This window comes from Ictalurus furcatus, chromosome 7 (genome assembly GCF_023375685.1).
Source record: "Ictalurus furcatus strain D&B chromosome 7, Billie_1.0, whole genome shotgun sequence".
Lineage (NCBI taxonomy): Eukaryota > Metazoa > Chordata > Actinopteri > Siluriformes > Ictaluridae > Ictalurus > Ictalurus furcatus.
This window is the reverse complement of record NC_071261.1, coordinates 9326699-9349075: the sequence shown is the minus strand read 5'-3', so window position 1 is coordinate 9349075 and position 22377 is coordinate 9326699. Positions and strand designations below refer to the sequence as shown.

The 22377-nt window shown below is 37.1% G+C and overlaps 1 protein-coding gene across 4 annotated transcripts in view; it reads right to left on the bottom strand.

Annotated features, from left to right (window-relative positions):
* Positions 1–22377, bottom strand: part of smchd1 (structural maintenance of chromosomes flexible hinge domain containing 1) — a 54644-nt gene that overhangs the window by 9401 nt on the left and 22866 nt on the right. For 2 of the 4 annotated variants that reach the window (XM_053628275.1, XM_053628277.1), the window contains 28 exons: positions 22065–22175; positions 21875–21949; positions 20055–20180; positions 19608–19752; positions 19043–19142; positions 18785–18857; positions 18262–18398; positions 15414–15548; positions 14612–14845; positions 14369–14514; positions 14124–14209; positions 12585–12703; positions 12084–12245; positions 11714–11842; positions 10922–11001; positions 10636–10796; positions 10429–10544; positions 10014–10075; positions 9683–9770; positions 9265–9396; positions 8003–8158; positions 6934–7066; positions 6178–6297; positions 5994–6079; positions 5352–5474; positions 5070–5251; positions 1674–1783; positions 788–858 (listed from right to left, as the gene is read on the bottom strand). In XM_053628275.1, the coding sequence (XP_053484250.1) occupies positions 788–858; positions 1674–1783; positions 5070–5251; positions 5352–5474; positions 5994–6079; positions 6178–6297; positions 6934–7066; positions 8003–8158; positions 9265–9396; positions 9683–9770; positions 10014–10075; positions 10429–10544; positions 10636–10796; positions 10922–11001; positions 11714–11842; positions 12084–12245; positions 12585–12703; positions 14124–14209; positions 14369–14514; positions 14612–14845; positions 15414–15548; positions 18262–18398; positions 18785–18857; positions 19043–19142; positions 19608–19752; positions 20055–20180; positions 21875–21949; positions 22065–22175 (3398 nt within the window). Of the gene's footprint in view, positions 313–787; positions 859–1673; positions 1784–5069; positions 5252–5351; positions 5475–5993; positions 6080–6177; positions 6298–6933; positions 7067–8002; positions 8159–9264; positions 9397–9682; positions 9771–10013; positions 10076–10428; positions 10545–10635; positions 10797–10921; positions 11002–11713; positions 11843–12083; positions 12246–12584; positions 12704–14123; positions 14210–14368; positions 14515–14611; positions 14846–15413; positions 15549–18261; positions 18399–18784; positions 18858–19042; positions 19143–19607; positions 19753–20054; positions 20181–21874; positions 21950–22064; positions 22176–22377 lie in introns of those variants that run through there. The other 2 variants (XM_053628276.1, XR_008386265.1) reach the window with 2 other exon arrangements.

The following is a 22377-nucleotide window of genomic DNA, read 5'->3' as shown; positions in this document are numbered from 1 at the left end:
ATTTGGTCGTATATCCCATGCAGGCAACAACTGCGTCAAGCCAGTGACCTATTGACATCACCAAACTGTTGCATTCTTCTTTTGTTTTTCCATGCTTGTATTGCAGCTTCTTTCAGTTTTTGTTTGTTTTGGGGGGTTTCTCCCTTCAGTCTCCTCTTCAGGAGGTGAAATGTATGCTCAATTGGGTTAAGATCTGGTGATTGACTTGGCCAGTCTAAAACCTTCTACTGTTTTACCACTGCTGAAGTCCTTTGTTGAGTTGGCAGTGTGTTTTGGATCATTGCCTTGCTGCATCATGAAGATCAAGTTTCTCTGTAAACCAGCAGACAGAATGTTTCTGTAGATTTCTGAATTAATTCTGCTGCTACCATCATGAGTTGCATCATCAATAAAGATTAGTGAGCCCATTCGAGAAGCAGCCATGCAAGACCAAGCCATGACACTACCTCCACCATGCTTGACCAATTAGCTTGCAGGTTCCTGATCATGAGCAGAAATGTTTTCCTCCATACTTTGGCTTTCCATCACAATGGTAGAGGTTAATCAATTAACCAATGCAATAGCTTGGTTAATTGATTATTGATTATGGACACAGGCCTATGTGCATTCAATACAATTTTGATATTAGGTTCAAATGATTTTGTTCCCACACCAGCAGGTTCTCATCAGGTTAAAAATGGCAGCACTTTAATTATTTTATTAAGCATAAATTGTATATTGTTTGTGGTATGACATTTAAGGACAAAAATCTTCCTTCACACACACACACACACAAATATATACTTACCCTCTTGCGGTAATGGTTAGCGGAATCCAAATCATCCACTAATATGGTGTCTCCAAGAACATTGGTGAAGACTGTACAAACAAACAAATCGTTACCACAAGCTCTCTCCCTCTCACACACACACACACACACACACACACACACACCATTTTGAAATCCCTGGTGCCCAAATTTGGAGCCTGAAAGGCAGTTTATGTAATGACTATCATGCACAAACATGGGGATAACCTTTTTGTTACTATAATATTTATTACTTCTGTCAGAAAACAGAAAAAGGTACTGTGGCAAAGAATGGAGTGAAAAAAAAAGAAAACAAAACAAAAAAAACACATTTTCTACATACATAAACATAACTGTGAAACCCTGTAAATACCAAACATAAGCATCTGTAACTACTGAAATCTAATTCCCAAAGAATGGCACACATACACACAAATCTAAATTTACAGACAAAGAACACTATTGTGCATCAGTGCAGAATCCAGACTCGAGGGGCTCCTTCAGAGTAACACTTGTATACGTGCAGCATTTTCTAGTTCAAGTTATCCCTGTACTCCCCAGAACACAATTAACCCCAGCCATTGAAGCAAATGATGGCAGCCCCCATGCTGGAGCTGTCATCTGGAAACAATCTGGGAGGGGAAGTGAGTCTAAACACACACAGCATCACATCATGCTGCATAACATCACACAACAGAAAGGGCAAATGCTATGAAAACCTAACACAGTGGGAATACTACAGCTACTAACCCATTCAAACCCATCACCAACCCTAGATGACTCAAACGGGAATTAATGACTCAGCTCTGACTTAAATCTGTCCATCATTTATTGCTTTCAGGAAGCTAAATGATGTGTGAGCCTAGTCATTGCTCTGAGAACTCACCCATGTTGCAGCTTTCGGCATGGTCAGGAAAAAACAGCAGATCTCTAGCAAACACAGGGTTTCCTAACGGAGGGAACAAACTTTGACCATTCTTGATGTGGGGCAGTGGCCTAAAAAAAAAAAAAAAAAAAAAAAAAAACACACACACACAAAATCAGTGACCAATAACATGAGGAAAAACTAGAAACTTAAGGCCAAGAGTACTATCTAACTATCTAAATCTCATTCACAGGGACCTGTATGATGGATGCTCCATATAACCTATTAAACCAATCATTATTATTATTTTTTAAGAAGCAGTGTTTTTTAACAAAGATTTTGAAATTGTTGATAAGATGAAGTTTTCTGTAAGGAGATGGAGGAGACGATTAAATATCATTTACTCAGGTGTCAGCATTTTGCAACTAGAGGTCGACCGATTGATCAGTTTTGCCAATTAATCGTCACTGATAACTGATTGCTGGAACTATCAGTTATCAGCAAAAAACACCGATAGTTTTTCCCGGTTTCGTCTGTTGCGGGAGCGGCCGAGAAGAGTCCACTGTCATTATACAGTACAAGGGTGGCCTCTAGAGGTGAAATAAAAACGGTCATTGACAAATTTTGTTGTGTTATTTGAAGTGTTTTTTATTCATTTTTGTATGGCTCCATTTTTATTTATTTTGAGAGTTACTTTTGGTTCAGTTTGTATGTATATATTTTATTTACTTTAATATTGATTAATTGTTAATGTATACTAATATGTATATATTTATTTCATTTAAAAAGTACAGTACATTTCCATGGTGTAATAAAGTGTTATGTTTTCATTCAGTATTAATTTGAAAAACTATTGGTTATCGGCAGTAGGTCAGACACACAAGGGTCTTCAGGACAGAATTTGCACTTTCCAGTTTCTGCATAAGATAAAGAAAGTGTGGATTAGGCAAAGGTGAAGAAATGTCTGTATATAGCGGTCATAACATAACTGATAACTATAATTGGAACCAGCTCGTCTTGCAGACATTTCACAACATGAAATGTAACTAATCAACTATAACTATAAACATGTCCTTCTTTAATAACTTAAGAAGTATAATTGTTAACCAATTACTGTGGCACAAAAGGAGTAAGACTCTTCAGAACATGCTAAAAGAAAATAATCAACTTATTGGTGATAACAGGGAATTGTCGTAGATCCCCAATATGAGTCTGTGACAGGGAAATCTGGGTTAAAATTGTGAAGTGTGCACTTGGATTCACCCCCAAATCAGGGCTACTACAGAGTTTCATACCCTATGTACAAGTTAACAAAAGATTATTTGAATACATCTTCAACATGCCCAACAAGGTTGAAAGAATGGACACCCCTTCTAAATAGAGGGTTTGGCAAAATAGTTTCATTGTTAATGGGAGCAAAAACTCAAGCATGCAGACATGCAGTCTCCATATACAGACACTGGCAGTAGAACATGCAATACTGAAGAATTCAGTGATCAGCACGGTAATAGGATGCCATCTTTCCAAGTCAGTTAATCAGATTTCTTCTGCTAGAGCAGACCACGCACATGTCCTTTTACTGTGAAGCTGAAAGGTCTCGTAAAAAGGAAGACTGCATCACCACCGCTTTGTGTGTATGTCGCAAAATGTTTTATTCTCTTTATATCACTGCAATTTATTAAAGAGCAACACATCATTCTTTTTATCTATTCAAGTTGAATTACAGCTTATGGCTGGTGTGTAATTTCAGGATAAAATGCACCACCAAACTGAATAATTCAGTGCTAAGTGTTTCACTTCTCTTGTATTCTTCCACTGCTAGCTGCCTTTATTCACTGTCGGAATTTATTTTGCAACAAATTACCCGATGGACATACTCTGAAAGGACTGGAACAGCAAGGTCAATGCTATTGTTTTTTCTATACAATGAAGACATTTGGATTTGAGATCAAAAGATGAATATGAGATGACATTAGAATTTCATCTTTCGTTTCCTCATATTTACATCCAGAGGTGTTAAACAACTTCGAACGAGTCACCTTTTGTTTGAAACCACCCATTTTTTCAATTGATCAAAAATATTGGAACATATTATTCTTGCTGCCCATGTGTGCCCTGTTAAATTGACTGTTTAAATAATTAATAGCTCTGAATGTCTACTCTTGGTTTGCGTCCTAAGTTTTGCCCGTGTTTGTTGTTTAAAAGGATAAACAAACATGAAGACCAGAGAGCTGTCTATGGGAGAAATGCAAGCCATTGTGAAGCAGAGAAAAATGGGAAAAATCTATCAGAGCCCAAACAATGGGCAGAGCCAATACAACAATTTGGAAGGTCCTGAAAAAGAAAGAAACCACTGGTGAAACAACCAGACATGGAACAGGCCCGGCAAAGAAGACAACAGCAGCTGATGACAAACATTGTTGGAGTTGAGAAGAACACCCCAAAAACAGGTGAACAACCACCTTCATGGGGCAGGGGTGAAGGTATCACAATCGACCATTCAAAGACAACTTCCAGCGCAGAAATATAGAGGTCAAACCACAAGATGCAAACCACTCATGAGCAGTAAGAAACAGAAAGCCAGATTGGAATTCACAAAGAAAGAGTTGAGCCAGAAAAGTTCTGGAACCCAGATTAACCTCTACCAAAGTGATGGAAAGGCCAAAGTGTGGAGAAAGAAAGGATCTGCTCATGATACATTAGTCAAGCATGGTGGAGGTAGTGTCATGGCTTGGGCCTGTATGGCCTTTTCTGGAACAAGCTCCCTAATTTTTACTGATGATGTAACTCATGATGGTAGCAGCAGAATGAATTTCAGAATGAAAAGTTTACAGGAACATTTTATCTTTACAATTTACAGAGAAATGCATCCAAATTAATTGGGAGGAACTTAACCATGCAGAAAGACAATGATCCAAAACACACTGCCAACTCAACAAACTTCATCAGGGCTTCATCGAAAAGCGGAAGGTTTTAGACTGGCCAAGTCAATCACCAGACCTTAAGCCAATTGAGCATACATTTCACCTCAGGAAGAATAAAATGAAGGGAGAAACCCTCCGAAACAACAACTGATAGAGGCTGCAGTAAAAGCTTGGAAAAGCATCACAAAAGAAGAAACCAACAACTTTGTGATGTCACCAAGTCTCAGGCTTGATGCGGTTATTGCAAGCAAAGGATATGCAACCACATATTAAGTGTTATTTACTGCAAGACTTATCTGTTTCTATATTTTTGCTCACATAAAAATTGGGTGGTCTGATACAAAAGGGTCAATGTTTTATTATTTTAACACATCTAGATGTAAACACCAGGAAAACGGAAATCCTAAACTCTCGTCTCATATCCATCGTTTGATCTATTCAGAGGGGACTGTACATCATCCTTTATATACACAGATATTTCTTGTGGACGTACCTGTTATTTGGTTTCCAGAAAATTGTTTCTAGGGGCATGACTTGTTGTCGTCCTTTTGTGTCATCGTAGATTTTTTTTGCTGCAGCTGTTGTCACAGTAACCACACAGTCCATGTCACCAAGAATATGCCAGGAAATGACCTTTGCTGCATCATCATCCTTCACCAGTGCCAGGTGTGCTATCTATAAACCAAAACAAATAGTTCTCATTCATTTCTAAATCTCAGGCAGCAACATTAACACACACACACACACACACACACACACACACACACACACACACCTTTCCTAGGACATCATGGCTGCCTCTGAATGGATCAGGCATGGTACATTTTCGACGTGGCAGATTCTGCAGCACCTCCAAATGTGCAGTCATCTGATCAATTAAATTCTCAACCGATTCCACCTAAACACAAGCACACACAAAGACAAAGACAATGTGCTTCCAGCTTACAAGGTGTTTAATATGGTTACCCAAGTCATTTTGAAGCTTGAGAAACATACTGGAAACCCTGTTGTTCAAACATTTTTTCAAGAAAAACTGGCTCATGTGAAATAAGCAGGAAAAGACAATATAGGTTGGTTTTAGAAAAAGACTATGATCCATAACTTGTGATTCATTACCATTAAATATGCTGCATGAACGTAAGATATCAAACTAAACTGATTTTTTATTTGGTATATTTTGATGATAGGGTTAATGCTTTTCAGTTTTTGGAGTCAGGTCTTCTGAATAACACTTAAACAGCTTAACAAATAACACATCTAACTCTGAACTGCATTTAACAAAAGAAAGAACAGAACTTACATTCTTCATGAACACACTCATAGCTAGACTACTAGTCTTGAATAATTTCCCATATTGGGGAATACAAAGATTTTTACACTCGTGTGAATAAAGAATGAGAAATCTCCGTTTACGCACATCAGTTAATTTTGAAATGTCTATGCCACTGTTCTTGAGCTCCGATTTCAGTTGAGCCTCTTTACTAACTGCATCTTGCACTTGACCTAAAAATAAACAAACAAATCGAGACTAGTTCAGGACACTGGGACTACTCCACGTAAATACATAAAACAAGCATATGAACACACAAGTTAGTGCATACCCTTGAGTTCAGTTGTGAGTTGTTTGTTGGTTTCCAAAATTGCTTTGTAGACTTCAATAGACTGTGACAGCTGGTCTTTCTTCTTACTCATGGCAGCCATAGCCTTCTGGTTCTCTGCATCTAAAATACACAAACGCGTATATTTACATTTAAACCACCAATATTCACCTATTTAAAGAAATACAAATGAATGGTTAATTAGTTCTTTACCTGTTAAATGATGCAAATAAAAAAAAAAATTGCACATGATCCTTTTATAATAATAATAATTATTATTAAATAATTGTTACTTAAACTGTGTAAAATAACAAAGATACAATGTAAACGCACATTAGATTTAATCTAGACTAAAACTGCTTGGTCTTGTTCCATTGAATACTTGGTCAAATAGCCTAAATGGTCGCCTGTGACAATAAGGTTTGCTTGTGGCAATCATAAAATTATAATTCTTTTCTCCATTTTATGTCAGCGCAGCGAGACCCCAAGATACTTTGCATTTCCAGCCTTAAATTAGGAGGTCAACATGACAGCATCACACTGTGCAAACAGGTGTATAGTCTGAGACATCTGATCTTTATAGTGAATAATCCATAAAACCTGAGAGACAGTTTCAAAATTTTTCATTCATTTGCAAAAAACTGCCCCAAAGACCTAAAAAAAATAATAATAATAAAAAAAATAATAATAATAATAATAATAATAATAATAAGCAGCTAATGCTTCAGCAAATGTGAGGTTTTGACTCTGCACACTGACCATTGTAGAATCTGAAGGGCAAATTAAAAGGAGGGATGGTGGGGTTTGATTTAGGGCCTTCAAGCACTGGACGAAATTGGAGTGTGTACACGGCTCCATCAGCCCCTGGACTATTCTCCATAAGTGCCAATTCCTAGACAGACAGACAGACACACCCTTACTTTGACAAAGATAAATTAATGGTAATATGCATGTAGGAATTACACTGTACTGATGCACTTTGTCCTAAAAATCCACCCTGAATGACATCAATATTTCTAATTAATATGTTATTTCCAATGGAGTCCAAGATTTATGCTATAATGAAATTCTGAGTTGGCTATTTTTGTTCTCCACTGATATGCTGGTCTATTTTCACTTTGTCTTTAATTTTTATACTACATTACCCACAGTGACAACCGACTACCTTCTGATTGCAGCACCAGAGCCCTTGCTTCAGCTCTACCTAGTCTCCAGTCTGTCCAGCCCTCTCTCCTTCCCATCTGTACACTTTGCTCAAACAGAGATCATACTAGATATTTTATAGATCACTAAATAGCTGAGCTGGGTTTGTTGCTGGTCACGCCACCTAACTCTGAACAACTGCTTCATACAGCTGGCACTGCAATCTGGAACTTGGGAGTCCAACTTTTGTTATCTTTCCCAAGTCTACAATTTCTCAGAAATATGATATTGAATGCTGCGGACATATGGTGAGTGATTAAAGAAGCTCCTGCTCTTTTGGTTTTCTAAACTACAGTAACAGTGAAACCCGAGGGTTATCCCGTCTGCTAGAGATCACTGAAAATTTCTCTCGTAATAACATGTATTGTAACTGCGCTGTCACACTGCCTCAACAGATAACGACAATACAGTATTGACTGACAAATCAGCACCGGAATCTCTAAGCTAATCACTAATACTTCAACAAATATAATGTGTCTCAGGGTGGACAGTTGCTTTTAAGCCAACTATGAAGTAGGCTCCAACATATTAGCAGAGCCCTGAAAATTTTAAGTTGAATTTAAGTGCTATTATTCATCTAATCAAAGTAACAACGGTAATATATTACCCCCACCCTCACACTTACAGTGATACGAGTCTCCCCATTAAGAAGATTGTATGTTAGACTCTTGGCCTTGTTCTCAAACATGGGAAGACCTTCTGCATCATCACCATCAACAGTTGTCACAGTCAGAATCACCTTCCCATTAATCCCCATACCAGCTGGGTTATTGTGCTTATCCTGTGAGGAAAAGCGCACACACACGCACACACAAAATTCATGTAAAATAGTCTGACCACATTTTTTTTTTTATGTCAATAACGTACTTATAATATAATATACTAATATACATACAACTACTTTAAGAAAACAAATATTTTTGCAAAACACTGGAAATGTTTTTATTTATTCTACTTTCTAATCTTGACTGTCTCGTTCCAGGTCATACCGGTTTTAACAAATGCCGTGCTAAATACAGTCAGTCTACCTAAAGGTCTCTAAATCCTGAGCTAGTTCAGCATGATTTTCTCATGCATTGAATGTCAGGCTTTGATCAAGTTACTGATTAGCTACACAGCATAGCGAAACAGATACAAGTCTAAATCAAGCCAGTCTCCGATCACATCAACACAGTGAAAAAGTGTTTACAGTCTGTGATTACGGCAAACAAAGTTTAAAATGTTTCAATGACTTAATAAGAAGACGTTTAGAAAGTTCATTTTAGTAAGCAGAGCAAAACTGACTGAAGGGGAAAGCGAATAGATGATGTTTGTGTTTAAATGCGGCAAATGATTTTTACCTCAGGTGATGAGACAGAGACTGATAAATCAAAGTGATAACTCATTTCTAATTGCAAACATATTGATTTATTAAATGTGTCAGTAATGCTGTTTTTCCATAAGTATGTTAGGTTATAAATGTAGAGGTAGGCAGGGCATGTTTCACTGGATTCAGTATTCAATATTTAAATGCAAGTTTTCTTCCTCCCTTTGGGGGCAAACACTAGACACTAATTTCACACATAAAATAGGCAGTCATCATCAATGCGCAAGAAGCAACATGGGGTAAGTTCATAAAAGGACCAAATTTCTCTGTCGGATCTTAACTCCTCACTCAGTCAATCCCACATTCATTTAGTGGACACAATATTGGAGTGAAGCAAAAAAAAAATATGGAAAACAATGAAGCAATTAAGACATATAGGGGAAAAATTATTAATTAATCACAATGATATCAGGTGTATTAAAAAGGACACTTTCAGGTCAGAATTATTTTAATTTGGATTTTTAAATGGAGGTGTACTCAATGTGTTAAACCCTTTTACTAATAAATCTCAACCGACTCACCATAATCTTCAAGCATAGGAATTGAAGAAGAGTGCGATTAGCTAGTGTGCTGCTATTGGAGACCACAGGAGTTGAAGCTGGAGTGTCTGGGACGAGTTTGACTGGCTTATTGGCAACAATGTCCAGAGCAATCTGATAGGGCAGAGAAAAAAAAAAAATTCCATCCATTACTCTCGTAGTGCCGTGTGCGCCACGAAATGTATTGATATAAGAGAATCTGTCTAATTTAAACGATTGTATGCTAATGATTGTATACTTAGTCATAATGCCTTATAAATTCAACAATTAGGGCTGTGAACGTCCACAATGTACAGAATTTGTGTGTATAGTAAATACTACCATGTGCATTTTGGATATTATCTTGGGGAGAGCTGGTAGCCAATAATGAATATGCAGGTAGAGTATTTCAGTGGCTCACCTGACTGCTCCAGAGAGACTTGCCATTTTCTACAGCAAAAAGAAACTGCAACATGTACTTCCCCACTCGGGAAGGAATCTCTTTATCTCTGTGAGATAAAATGGACAATAAAATAGTTTTCACTTACAAAGAACAAATCAAACACGAAAACCACAAGTCAAAAGATCAGAAATGTGGCTGTTCGTTTTTAAAAAATTGGTTGGAAAGAATAATAATAATGTTATGAGCACCGTGGGATGCTTTTCAAAACTAGGGGGGGGTTGATGTCTATCATCTCATACTAATACACTTCATAGTAAATCTGTAATATTAGTTTCGCAACATGCGTTACCTGAAGTAAAAGTGGTCATCATTTTCCTTGTCCTTGGGTTTACTACATTTAAGTGCTACTGCCTGAAAGCAAAGCATTCAGCATCAATGGCTATTTTCATGGCAAGATCAAGGTAGGTCAAATAGGACATTCTGTTCATTTTTTTTTTTTTTTAAAACAGTATTACAACAATACAATATTACAACTTTTGAACAGTGTCATCAACAACAACAGCAGCAGCACCTATATAAGGTCCTTCACTTTAATAGTCAATAAGAATTCTAGGATTTTCCCTGGTGAGACATTTTAGAAGACTTTCAAATGTGTATTTTTCTGAGTAAAAGATGTCTTTAGTATTGTTAAGAGCAGGACAGTTCAACCATTATATGCGACTACAGTAGCAATGCATTTCGAAGACTTTCTTTGTGTAACTCACCGTAGTTGGAGGGCGGGATCCTGAAGCCAAGCCTTGCCACAGCAGCATGGACAGACTGGATGGACTCACGTTCTTCACAGGTCCACCCTCTTCAGAGAGTATGGTTACTTTGAACACTGCATATGCACAAAGCCAATAACCAGGTCAACTTAGAGTGTGCACTTTTAATACTTAACGACAATATCTTCCTATGCGGAGAATACACACCAGGGAAAAGATCTCCAGCTCTTAAGATGGCTTCACTGTCGTATTCGACACAAAGCCTAACAGGGTTGTTGGGATCAGGCATCACACACAGTTTCACAACTGGGCCAGAAATAGTCTTGTTTCTACTAAAGGATCCTCTGAACTCCAGCTCATGGTCTCCTCTGCAGATAGCAAACCAAAAAAAAATTTTTTTTAATGCAGAAAAATAGAAGTTAATGGTTAATAGGCAGGATGGTAAAGGAAACAGTAAAGGAAACAGCTTTGAGTGATGCTGGTTTCTACTCACATCATGGCAGTTATGGTCTCCAGTATAAAACTGGCCTTTCCTTCTGCATCCACAGGCTGGGACATCACCGAAGATTTAACCTACAGCACCCAAACACACACCAACAGATACACTTAGTTGTAGGATATACTGGACAATTTTCATTTTAAAAAGCTATGCTATGTTGATCTTTTGAATTAAAATACCAGAATTCTTCAAAATATACAATTCCAAGTTAACTGTAAGTCTCCCCTTTCGTAAGGAATAAAACATGACAGAGCATGCTGTAATCAAATATGGACTGGTAATGGACTGCATCACACCATCTCCTCGTTGATTATTTTCCTATAGTAGCACAACCCAAAGTATTATATTCCTTTTATACCACAGTAATTTGGCAGCACTTACAATAAATTAAAATTACAGAATGATTTGTCACATGTTTATTCATTTATAGTTATTTCTAATGTTGTAGAACATCAACAAGTTAGTTCTCTCTTGAAATTAACAACACTAAAAAAAAAAATAATTTTTTTTTTTTTAAATGCAGTTTATGTTACTGAGAAAACAAAGCATAAAACCCTCTAATCATTTCCCAGAAGCAATTACATGCTTGTTTAAGTTGTTATTATAGAAATGCAGCCAGAACTACTGCCCGAGTGATGCTTGCATTGCACATGACTGATCTTTGGAGCTTTTATTATTAGTAGTATATAATAAAAATAATTAATAAAATTGGTATTTAGCTTTCAGCCAAAAAAAAAAAAAAAAAAGCCAAAACATTTATTTCAGTACATCAATATTAGGAGATACCTTGAGCTGTGGTGACAGAGTTTTTATTGCTATGACAACACGCTGATCTGGAACAGGATTCCCCCACTCATCACATAACTGTAGCACGAATGGAGTGGCTATACCGTGTCCATTTAACACGCATAATGGCTACAGACAGACAAAAGCACTCAATAAACTTCAGTAGATTTCATCCTTAGCATCAATTACCAGTCATTAAAGTCATCAAAAAGTCAAGGACAAATGAAACTGAAAAACGTAAAAATTAAAATACTTTTTTTTTTTTTTTTTTTTTTAAACATTGTCTGCATGTGTTTCAAGATAAATTGAATGAGAAAGTGCAAGAGGAAGACATTTTTATAGCTTTACTGACAGTTCACGTGTTAATTACCAGTTCTGGTGCCTCCAGCAGAGTGATTTTTGTCGGTGGTCCAGCAGTGACATTTACACTGACAAACCCATTAAAATTCTGGTACTTAAAACACAACTGCCTTGGACCAGGGAGGCCTTCTGCAAAGCGAACACCTGTCACCACCATTGTCCCTGTACTGGTCTAAACACAGACATACAAAGATAGCCACAGACAAATGTAAAATAAGCTTAACATATACAGGGATGTAAGAGTTCCTGGATGGGACCAAAACTACAAAAGCATATTGCTGCCAGGCTTATTTTTTTTCTTTAATGCTTAATAATGCATTAAAAACTACAACATTTTTATGTTGCAATTAAAAAAAACAAAAAAAACAATCCAGTTAATATCAAGAAAGCAACTTGTTATTGTCAGATATGTTATTATGTGCAGTTAGCCACTTTCATCAGGACTCATAAAGCCTCAACATAACTGATCAAATTCTTCCTGCTGGACACAAGGTACTGCTAGATTTCATACCTGCCAGTCGAATTTCAGGGCGGATTCATCAAGGTTATCTGCAGACACACTGACTGCTTTCATGCTCTCAGCATTTAGAGCATCTGTCTTATTGCCATACTGATCAATCACCTCAACATCTATAAAAGGTTACAGTAAGAAAAAGGAAAACTAAGGTTAAATAACTAAAATTGATGATGTTGGGACAGGGGGGTGAATTCTGCCTACAGTGAAACACCGTTTTTATTAATGATTATTTTGATTATAACAATTCATTATAATACAAGCATGTAACAATTGTTAGTTTTAATTCGGCTTTGGAAAACAAAATCCATCAATTAATTAAACCATTATCAAAACTAACATAAGACCAAATAGAACAGGGTTGTCAAACTCATTTTAGGCAACAGGCCACATGATACTCATTCCGGTGTCATGTGGGCCGGACCAAAAAGATCGGTTTCTTAGACCAGTAAAACATTAACAACTCCTTTTAAATGTGGTCATTTATTTGCATTGAACGCCTCCATTATCTCTGTCCACACTACAACGTGAAAACTTTCAAATTTATCCACTTTGGAGATTAATGTAGATGTAGCCAGAGACCACCTCTTTTTATTTTACCCCCTAAAATCGTTCAATTCAATTATGGTCCTTAAGACAATTTTTATTTAGATCATGGATTCTAAATTTATTTGAAGGACTTGATTAGAAACTTTATTGGTCCTGGCCCAAAGGCCATATGTTTGACACACCAAAAATAGAACATCTCTGGATAAACTTAGCCTATAATACTCTTCAAGTGTAGCCATTATTCGTGTTTGGCAGTCTGGGAAAACCTGTCAGATGTTGCAGTCCTGATTTCTAGTAAACAGCCAAAAACATTCCATAACATGCATTAACATCTTTAAGAAACTCTCTCTAAAGTAGGTGAGCCTTTGGCATGCTACCGACTTAAAAACGGGTTGGAATTTTTTTATCCTCCAAGATAATACAGAGACAGTTATTGAGAATTCTTACTCTAGTTTATAAATGTAGACAGAATGATTTCTAATATCAATATTATTTATATATATATATATATATATATAAATAAAGCATTTATTTATTAATATCAAATAAATATTGTTAAACATATAATGACTTGGACTGGACTAATGAATTGACTGGACTTCTGAATATCCTGAAGGCAATGATTAAAGGCTGCCATAAAGAGATTTTCACCTCTGGAGGTACCACAAATTTCAACCTCAATTACAGTTAGACCATTTTAAGAAGAAATCTGTTGTTTTTAGAACGCCATATAGTAGAAAACATAGAAAATTTCACCACATGAAGGGTTTGTTTTGTTTTGTTTTTTTTGCCACACATTAAATGGATCCTGAGTTAAATAGGTGATTCATTTAATATTAGAACTGAAACTAAAAAAAAAAAGACTAAACAGTGTGCAATAGTATACTCAACAGCGATGAAGTTTTGTTATTGTAGTCAGTGTATAACTACTTAAAAATATTTATGTCCAAATATTTAAGTTGGATGACTATTTAGGAGAGATCTTACAAATATTTGCAGACAGAGTTTCGCTCATCCTGACAGTTGTCTCACTGAGAGTAACCTTCAACCGCTCGGGCTCATCCGGCCGTGGGCTATAAAACACAAAAGACGCAGACACACACAAAACTTGCTTTCAGAAATAACCTGCATCTGTACAAATTGTGTACAACATAACAAAAAGGAGCTTGACGCTACGGGAAAAATATTGTTTGATTTCAGGTTGGATGTGGGTGTTAATATGTGGGTCTTACATTATGGTAAAGGATGTGTCAACAGTGTGCTGATCCTGAAATGCCACCTGATAAAACTGTTCGCCATTTGTTTTTGTGGGGACACACACACATGGTAGTCTTCCCTTTGCCAATTCTGCAGCTTTAAGATCTGCAGTCCAGTTCACCTAAATACACACATGTATATCCTTAAATCCTTTTAATCACTTTTACAGCTCTTTTACATATGTGGACAGAAAAGTGAAGAAATACACAAACATCTACCTTTATGTTATGGGCAAGTCTCTGTGTTAAAGCCACCTGCCTTCCCCCCTCATCATAGAGTTTAAAGCGCAAACTCCCGAGTGTGTCACCTGCTGTCCAGTTAATACACTCCTTATTCTGAAGCACCATGACATCATCCGAATCATCCTCCTGCCTGTAGACCTCTATACGGAAGACACGGGTGCTTGGCAAAATACGAATTCTTCTCTCCACACAAGCCACAGCCTTCAGATTCTAAGCACATAATCGCATATAAATGAATGGATATCTGCAGAGAATTCACTACAGAAGTAACTTCAGAACTAACCACATGTACAGATCACCACAAACTGCCATAAAGAGATAAAGTAGTGTGATAAGATTACATTTATTTGAATGAATAGAGAGAGAGATATTGTGCGTGTGTGAATTACCTGCATCTGCACCGCATCTCTACTAATAATGAAGCTGCGAGTTTAACGGTGTTACTATGGTTACAGTTGTATATAGCTGGCGCAGTAATTTCAAACGGTGATTAAACTGACCGGAACTACCTGTGGTATATACGGTTCTAATGCTGACCGTGGTATAAAGTTACAATCAACATACGAGTCAAAGTTCATCCGGGCAACCCCACTATTTCCTTATTATTAGTTTATCTAGAAACATTCTCAAATGATTGGCACTTTGTGCTGCTCACACTTATTTAGACATGCATCATACACAGTATAAAAATCACAATGCAAACAAACATAACTTTTAAAACATTGAATACAGCAAAGGATATGTATAGCTGTTTAAAAAAAAAAAAAAAAAGTCTTACAGGAATGCCAAATTTTGCAGTGAGGATGCGCTCTGTGGTGACGTTCTTCAGTTGTATTGGTTTTGCTAGCAGCAAACCAGAACCAGTATTACTGCAGTCAACAGTGTCAGCTGGCAAATCAGAGGCTCCGAATAACTACACACACAAAATAAAATCCAGCAGAATTTAGGATTTAAGTAGACTGCAGTTATACATCAGAGACATAAAACATTGCTGTGCATGAATAAATAAGATAACGAAAGAATAAAATCTAATAAAAGGTATTTTCCTTTATAAGCTACGTTAATAAATAAAAGCTAATCTTTGCTTAATGTATAGAAAATATTTACCTTGCTTGTTTTACAGTGGGGGAAATTTTTTTTTTCAGTAAATATATTTCCAATGAGGCTATTCATATGAAATTTTCACAAGACATCAGTATTAACTCAAGTCCGGAAAATTTAAGAATTCACAACATTAAAGTCCACAAATAAAGTTATATGTAATAAAGTGGAATGACACAGGGGAAAAAAGTATTGAACACACTAAGAAAAAGCAGTTCTCCAAGGCAAGCTAAGGCAAGGAACCAGCTGAAATCCGTAAGTAATTATACCCCCTATCTGTGCATATTTATATCAGCTGGGTTAGTAAATCGATGGTCTATAAAAAGGCTTTTCGTTATCAAGGTGTCACACAAGAAACATCTCATGATGGGTAAAAGCAAAGAGTTCTCCCAAGACCTTCACAACCTTACTGTTGTGAAACATATTGATGGAATCGAACATAGATGTATTTCAAAACTTCTAAATCCTCCAGTAAACACCACTGGGGCCGTTATCCACAAGTGGAAGCAACATCACTCCGTCATCAACCGGCCATGCACAGGAGCTCCTCACAAGATTTCTAACCAGGGAGTCAGAAGAATAGTCAGAAGAGTAGACCAAGAGTCAAGGACCACTCAGAAAGAGCTCCAGAAACACTTGGAGGCAGCAGGTGCCATCGTCACAGAGAAAACAATAGGCAATGCACTCCACTGCTCACAAGGCTCCATTACTAAAGAAAAGGCATGTCGAAGCTCATTTAAAGTTTGCTACAACTCATTTGGACAATCCTATGAAATACTGGGAGAGTGTAGTTTGGTCAGACGAGAGCAAAATTGAACTTTTTGTCTGTTATACTACACACCATGTTTGGAGAAGAAAAGGCAGTGCACATCACCCTAAAAACACTATACCAACAGTGAAGTCTGGAGGTGGAAGCATCATGCTGTGGGGCTGTTTTTCATCACATGGTACTGGCAGACTTCATCTAATTAAAGGAACGATGAATGGAGCCCTTTACCGGGAGATTTTTGAGAAGAATCTGCTGCCATCCACCAGGATGATGAAGATGAGACGTGGGTGGACCTTACAGTAGGTCAATGATAATAATGATAATGAGTCTTTATGGATAACATATACATTAGAGCACAGTGAAATTCTTTTCTTTGCATACCCCAGTATGTCAGGAGGTTGGGATCAGAGTGCAGGGTCAGCCATGATACAGAACCCCTGGACCAGAGAGGGTTAAGGGCCTTGCTCAAGGGCCCAAAAGTGGCAGCTTGGCAGTGCTGGGGCTTGAACCCCCGACCTTCCAATCAGTGACCTTAACCGCTAAGCCTCCACTGCCAATGATCCAAAGCATACAGCAAAGGAAACTCTCAATTGGTTTCAGAGAAAAAAAGTCAAGGTGTTTGGCCCAGTCAATCACCTGACTCGAATCCAATTGAACAAGGTTTAAAGACAATATGTTAGAAGAACGGGCCAAAATCACACCTGAATACTGCGGCCCATTAATTTCTTCATACAGGAAGCGTCTTGACGCGGTCATAACAAACAAAGACTTCTCCACTAAGTATTAAATAAATTTCAGTTAGCATGTTCAGTACTTTTTTTTTTGTCAATACCGTGTCATTCCACTTCATTACACAATTTTATTTATGGACTTTAATGTTGGACTTCTTTATGTGTGTGGTTTTCTTGAGTTAATACTGATGTCTGGTGAAAATTTCATGTGAATAACCTGATTGGAAATATATTTACTGAAAAAAATGTTGACATGTTCAATACTTATTTCCCTCACCGTATGTGCTACAAACACACAGCATAATGCTGCTACTAAAAGTCTCAGTCTGTCACAGAAAACCGAGCTTTTTAATTACTGTACTACTTAAATAACAATTGCTTGGTTGGTTAGTTTATTTTCTGAGCTGCCCGCTCCCCCCCCCCCACTTATCCTGCAAATGGAAATGTTATGTTTCTGTTATAAAATTGGAGAAATAATTTCATACAGGTGCTATGCACGTGTACATTTCAAATTCCAAGTAACTGATGACCCCCCACCCTTCCCCTTTCTTTTTCTTTTAAATATGACTGAGCACTTGACAACAAAATTACCTGAAAATCCCATCACAAGTATAAGCAAGTTAATAAAGCATTCTGGCACAAGAGATGTTGTAGAGTGATTTTGCCAATTATATAAAATCCAGTGTTACTTTAATTAGTAAAAATATTCACTATAAACAATTCTTCTGCCAGGCAATAAAGTCTGGTAACAGTAAGCTTTGGTTGTTAAGCAAAAAAATTAATAAATAAATAAATTTGGACAAAAATTGTGGGTATTCTCTGGACAGAACAATGCCTTAAATGTACAAGTTTTACTTGTGGAAGTGTACTTAAACATGGGACAATATAGAATGAAATTATTGTGACGCAGTTACAGTCAAGTACAGTATATTTAGGATTTTACAGCGGCTTCAACAGTGGCTCAGTCAAACAGATGTTGGAATTGAAACTGTTTGGGGAGTGTATATGGTTCATGGAAATGTTACCTGGCAGCGGACAATAAGACTGGAATGTGTCGTGACATTATGGAACTCATCCTGAACTTCGACTCTGAATCCTGCTGATGTGCCATTCTCTATGCAAACTTCATCGGTAGGCTTCACCACCAGATGGTGCGGAGGGCCTTGTGAACACAGAAGGAAAGACCGTCACAAAATCTTATTTGAAAAACTTTTCAAGAAAGGAGGATACTTGCCCGTGTGCACTTCATTTAAAAGATAAATAAAGTAACACGTTAATCATAGCTTAAAACTGGGTGAAAGATTGATGCTTTTAAAATGTAAATGGTAGAGCATGTGATACTTAAACTACAGATATTACTCCCATTGTCTGTAAGTACAAATTACAAAAAAAATTAAAAATCTTAGTAAAATAAGTGTCATATATTAATAAATGACTGCAAAACGATCTCAAGTGGTCCCAAATTATTTAGCTATATCCATGAGCATATACTATACATTATCCATGGTTTCGTTGTTTTAATTAGTATTTCACAGCGTGTACACTTACCTGGACGGACACTAATCTGGAAAGTCTGGGACTCTGGGTTGAGGCCTGGGATCATTACCTTTACAGTGTGTATCTGTCAATAGCATATGTGGGTTAAATATCAACACAAAACCCAACAGCACCATTTAAATGCCACGGTTACATAGCACCCAACAATGAAGCTGTAGGTTTATGATACGTAGGTTTTACATTAGTAAAGTAATAACAGTGTAAAAGCAAACAATGTCTAATAACTCAAATAGGTAAACACACACTGACCTTGACCTGATGGTCGGTTAATTTACCCATGGCTTTCAGGTCTTGTATGGTGAAAGTAGAATCTTTTGAAGTTGTCTCTTCATAGCTCAGAGTCAATGAACTAATATGTATGTTCATTAGTGAGAAAGACAAGAATGATTTAGAAAACAAGTCATCTAAAGTAACATATGGATTCTGTACTTTTAACCCTCCTATTATGTCATGGGACCCATTTCCACACGTGAGATGTCTGAAATACTGTACTGGTTAATCTCTCTGACATTTTTTTCCTCATTTAAGGTCTTGAACTTCTATGCAAATATTTCTTATTATGGCTCGTCTCGGACAAGCCATAATAAAAGTTTACTATAATTTTAAGCTGTTCTTTGCTGTTTTCGTGTTTATTTAAACTGTGGAAGCCTTTTTGACCCATAACATAATGGATGTATTTTTTTTTTTCCAACATAATAGGAGGGTTAACTGCAAAATGAATCAGTCAGTTGCTAATGGTCTGTCTCTGGGATAAATAAAAAATATATAATTTCAATGAAAGTATTCATTTGTTTGTATATTTTCTGCACCCTACCTGCACTCAAGCTGGGGTTTTATGCCAGAAGGAGGTTGAGCTGGATGATTAAATTCATCTGTAAATTGCAGAGGCAACGGGAAGGGTACCCCCACCTGAACAGGAGAAGGAACAACACCCGTCACGAAAGCTGCTGCACTGCCTTCTGAGAGAGTAGAAAGAAGAGAATGCACATGGACACACAGAGGCAGGGAGAAGAAGAAAAAGAGGGAAAAAAAAAGGAAAAAAAAAAAACACCATATGAATAAATTATTTTTGGTCTCAGGCCTCTAGTGTCAGATTGACAGAGACACGTACTGGGATCGGCTCCTTAAAATTTTCTTGTGTGAGATGGATGCTATGGTTTTAATAAATATAGAATGAATAAATTATTTAATAATGAAAAAATTATAAAAGCACAGAAAACAATTAACGTGCACAGATATTCAAAATAATAATCCGAGTTACCTTTAATACTGAAGTTGAGTGTATAACGGGGCAGTTGTGTTCCAGCCCACTCAGTCATTGGGGAATCACCGTCGCTCAGTATAGTCTGCAGATGAAGTGTGTATGTCCCCAGCTTATTCAAATTTTCTGAAAACACAAAAACATAAATTACATCAAGCAAGAAATTTTTGTAGACAATTATAAAAACTGAGAATTTATTTAACGAAGAGTACAAAAGGCCTCAAAATGACAAAGCATCACATACAGTCCGCTCTTGAAGTATTGGAACGGCAAGGCCAATTCTTTTGTTTTTGCTATACTACAGTACTTACTGTACTTCACTGAAGACATTTGGGTTTGAAATCAAAAGATGAATATGAGACGACTGATCAGAATTTCGTTCACCTTTCTTTTCCTGACATATACATCTAGATGTGTTAAACAGCTTAGAACATGGAATCTTTGGTGGGAGATCAAATCAATTTAAGGTGACCAAAAGTATTGGAACAGACAGTCTTAACGTAAATAACACTAAACACTTTGTTACACAGCCCATGCTTGCAATAACATCAAGCTGGCAAACCACTGACTAATATCGTCAATAAAATGCAGTGAGACTGTTTCAGAAGTAGCCATGCAAGCTCAAACCATGATGCTACTTCCACTGTACTTGACCGATGAGCCTGTATGTTTTGGATCATGAGCAAATCCTATCTTTCCCCATACTTTGGCCTTTCCATCACTCTGGTAGAGGTTAAGCTTGGTTCTAGAACTTTTGTGGCTCATCTGTACTTTTTTGCAAATTTCAATCTGGCCTGATCAATCTGCTAATGAGTGGTTTGTGTCTTGTGGTATGGCCTCTATATTTCTGCTCTCAAAGTCTTCTTCCAAAAGTAGATTGCGATACCTTCACCCCTGCCCTGTGGAGGTTGTTGGTGATGTCACTGACTGTTCTTTTTGGGTTTTTCTTCACAGCACTCACAATGTTTGTCATCAACTGCTGCTTTCCTTGGCTGACCTGTTTGATGTGCGATTGTTAGTACACCAGAGGTTCTTTCTTTTTTTTTTTCCTTTTCGCATTTTCTTTGTGGTATTGACTATGACCAATGCTTGCGCAATGGCTCTGGTTAATTTTTCCTCTTTTCTCTGCTTTAATATGCCTTGCTTTTCTCCCATAGATAGCTCCCTGGTTTTCATGTTGGTTTATCCTTTTTAACACAATTGCAGTCAGGTGAAACCCAGGGCTCAAACCAAGAGTAGACATGCAGGGCTATTAACTTTTTAAACAATCAATCTAACAGGCCACACCTGGTCAACAAGAAATACCAATCAGTCACATGTTCCTTTTTTTCTTGAATGTTGATATTATTTACTTGAAAAATGGGTGGGTTCAAACAAAAGATGCCATGTTTCAAGCTGTCGAACATGTCTAGATGTAAATATCAGGAAATGAAAGCTGAAATTCTGATATATAGTTTAGTATTCCACTTTTGATCTCAAACCCAAATGTCTTCAGTGTATAGCCATTCCAATACTTTCAGAGGGGACTTGTATCTCATTTCATGCCGCAATGCATTTAAAAATGTAGAGGTTATCTGAGAACAAACATTTGTATTTACAATAAAGAAAGCAACGTTTTAAATTTGTTTAATATGACAGTAAGCATAGGCCAAGTCAAACTAAAACTAAGGTGTCCAAACTTATCCAGACAGGGCTGATGTAGGTGCATGTTTTCATTCCCAACAGGCATAAGATTGGGCAACCCTTCACTAAACAAACGTAAAACACGTTACATCAGGTGGGAATGTGTGTATATTCTGATGGTGTAATTAGGTCTTTACCCATTGGTCTGAACCAGTATTCCCACTTGGAGTGCACACCAGTGTGAGAGTTGGTTGTGATATCCCCGTCAGGAGCTGTGAGTAAACAGAATAAAAGAATAGACTAAAACACACCAATATAGAACTTACTAAAAAGGTAGAATATTCTCTCAATAAAAATAATAATAATAATAATAATAAATTTACTCACAGTGCCAGACCACCTTGAGGTCAATCAGGAATTTCCTGGAATTACCACTGGATACCGGCCACCGTGACATTGTCTCCCCTTTTTTATTCAAAATCTCAACTTTGATTGGTCCTGAAGTTGGAGAAGTGGAACATGTTATTAGTTATTAACAATAATTAGTCCTCTGTTCGGGTTTGTGGACACCTAAGCATTACACCCATATCTGCTTGTTGAACATCCCATTCCATAATTAGTCCCTCTTTGCTGTTATAATAACCTCCACTCTTCTGGGAAGGCTTTCCACTAGATTTTGGAGCGTAGCTGTGGTGATTTT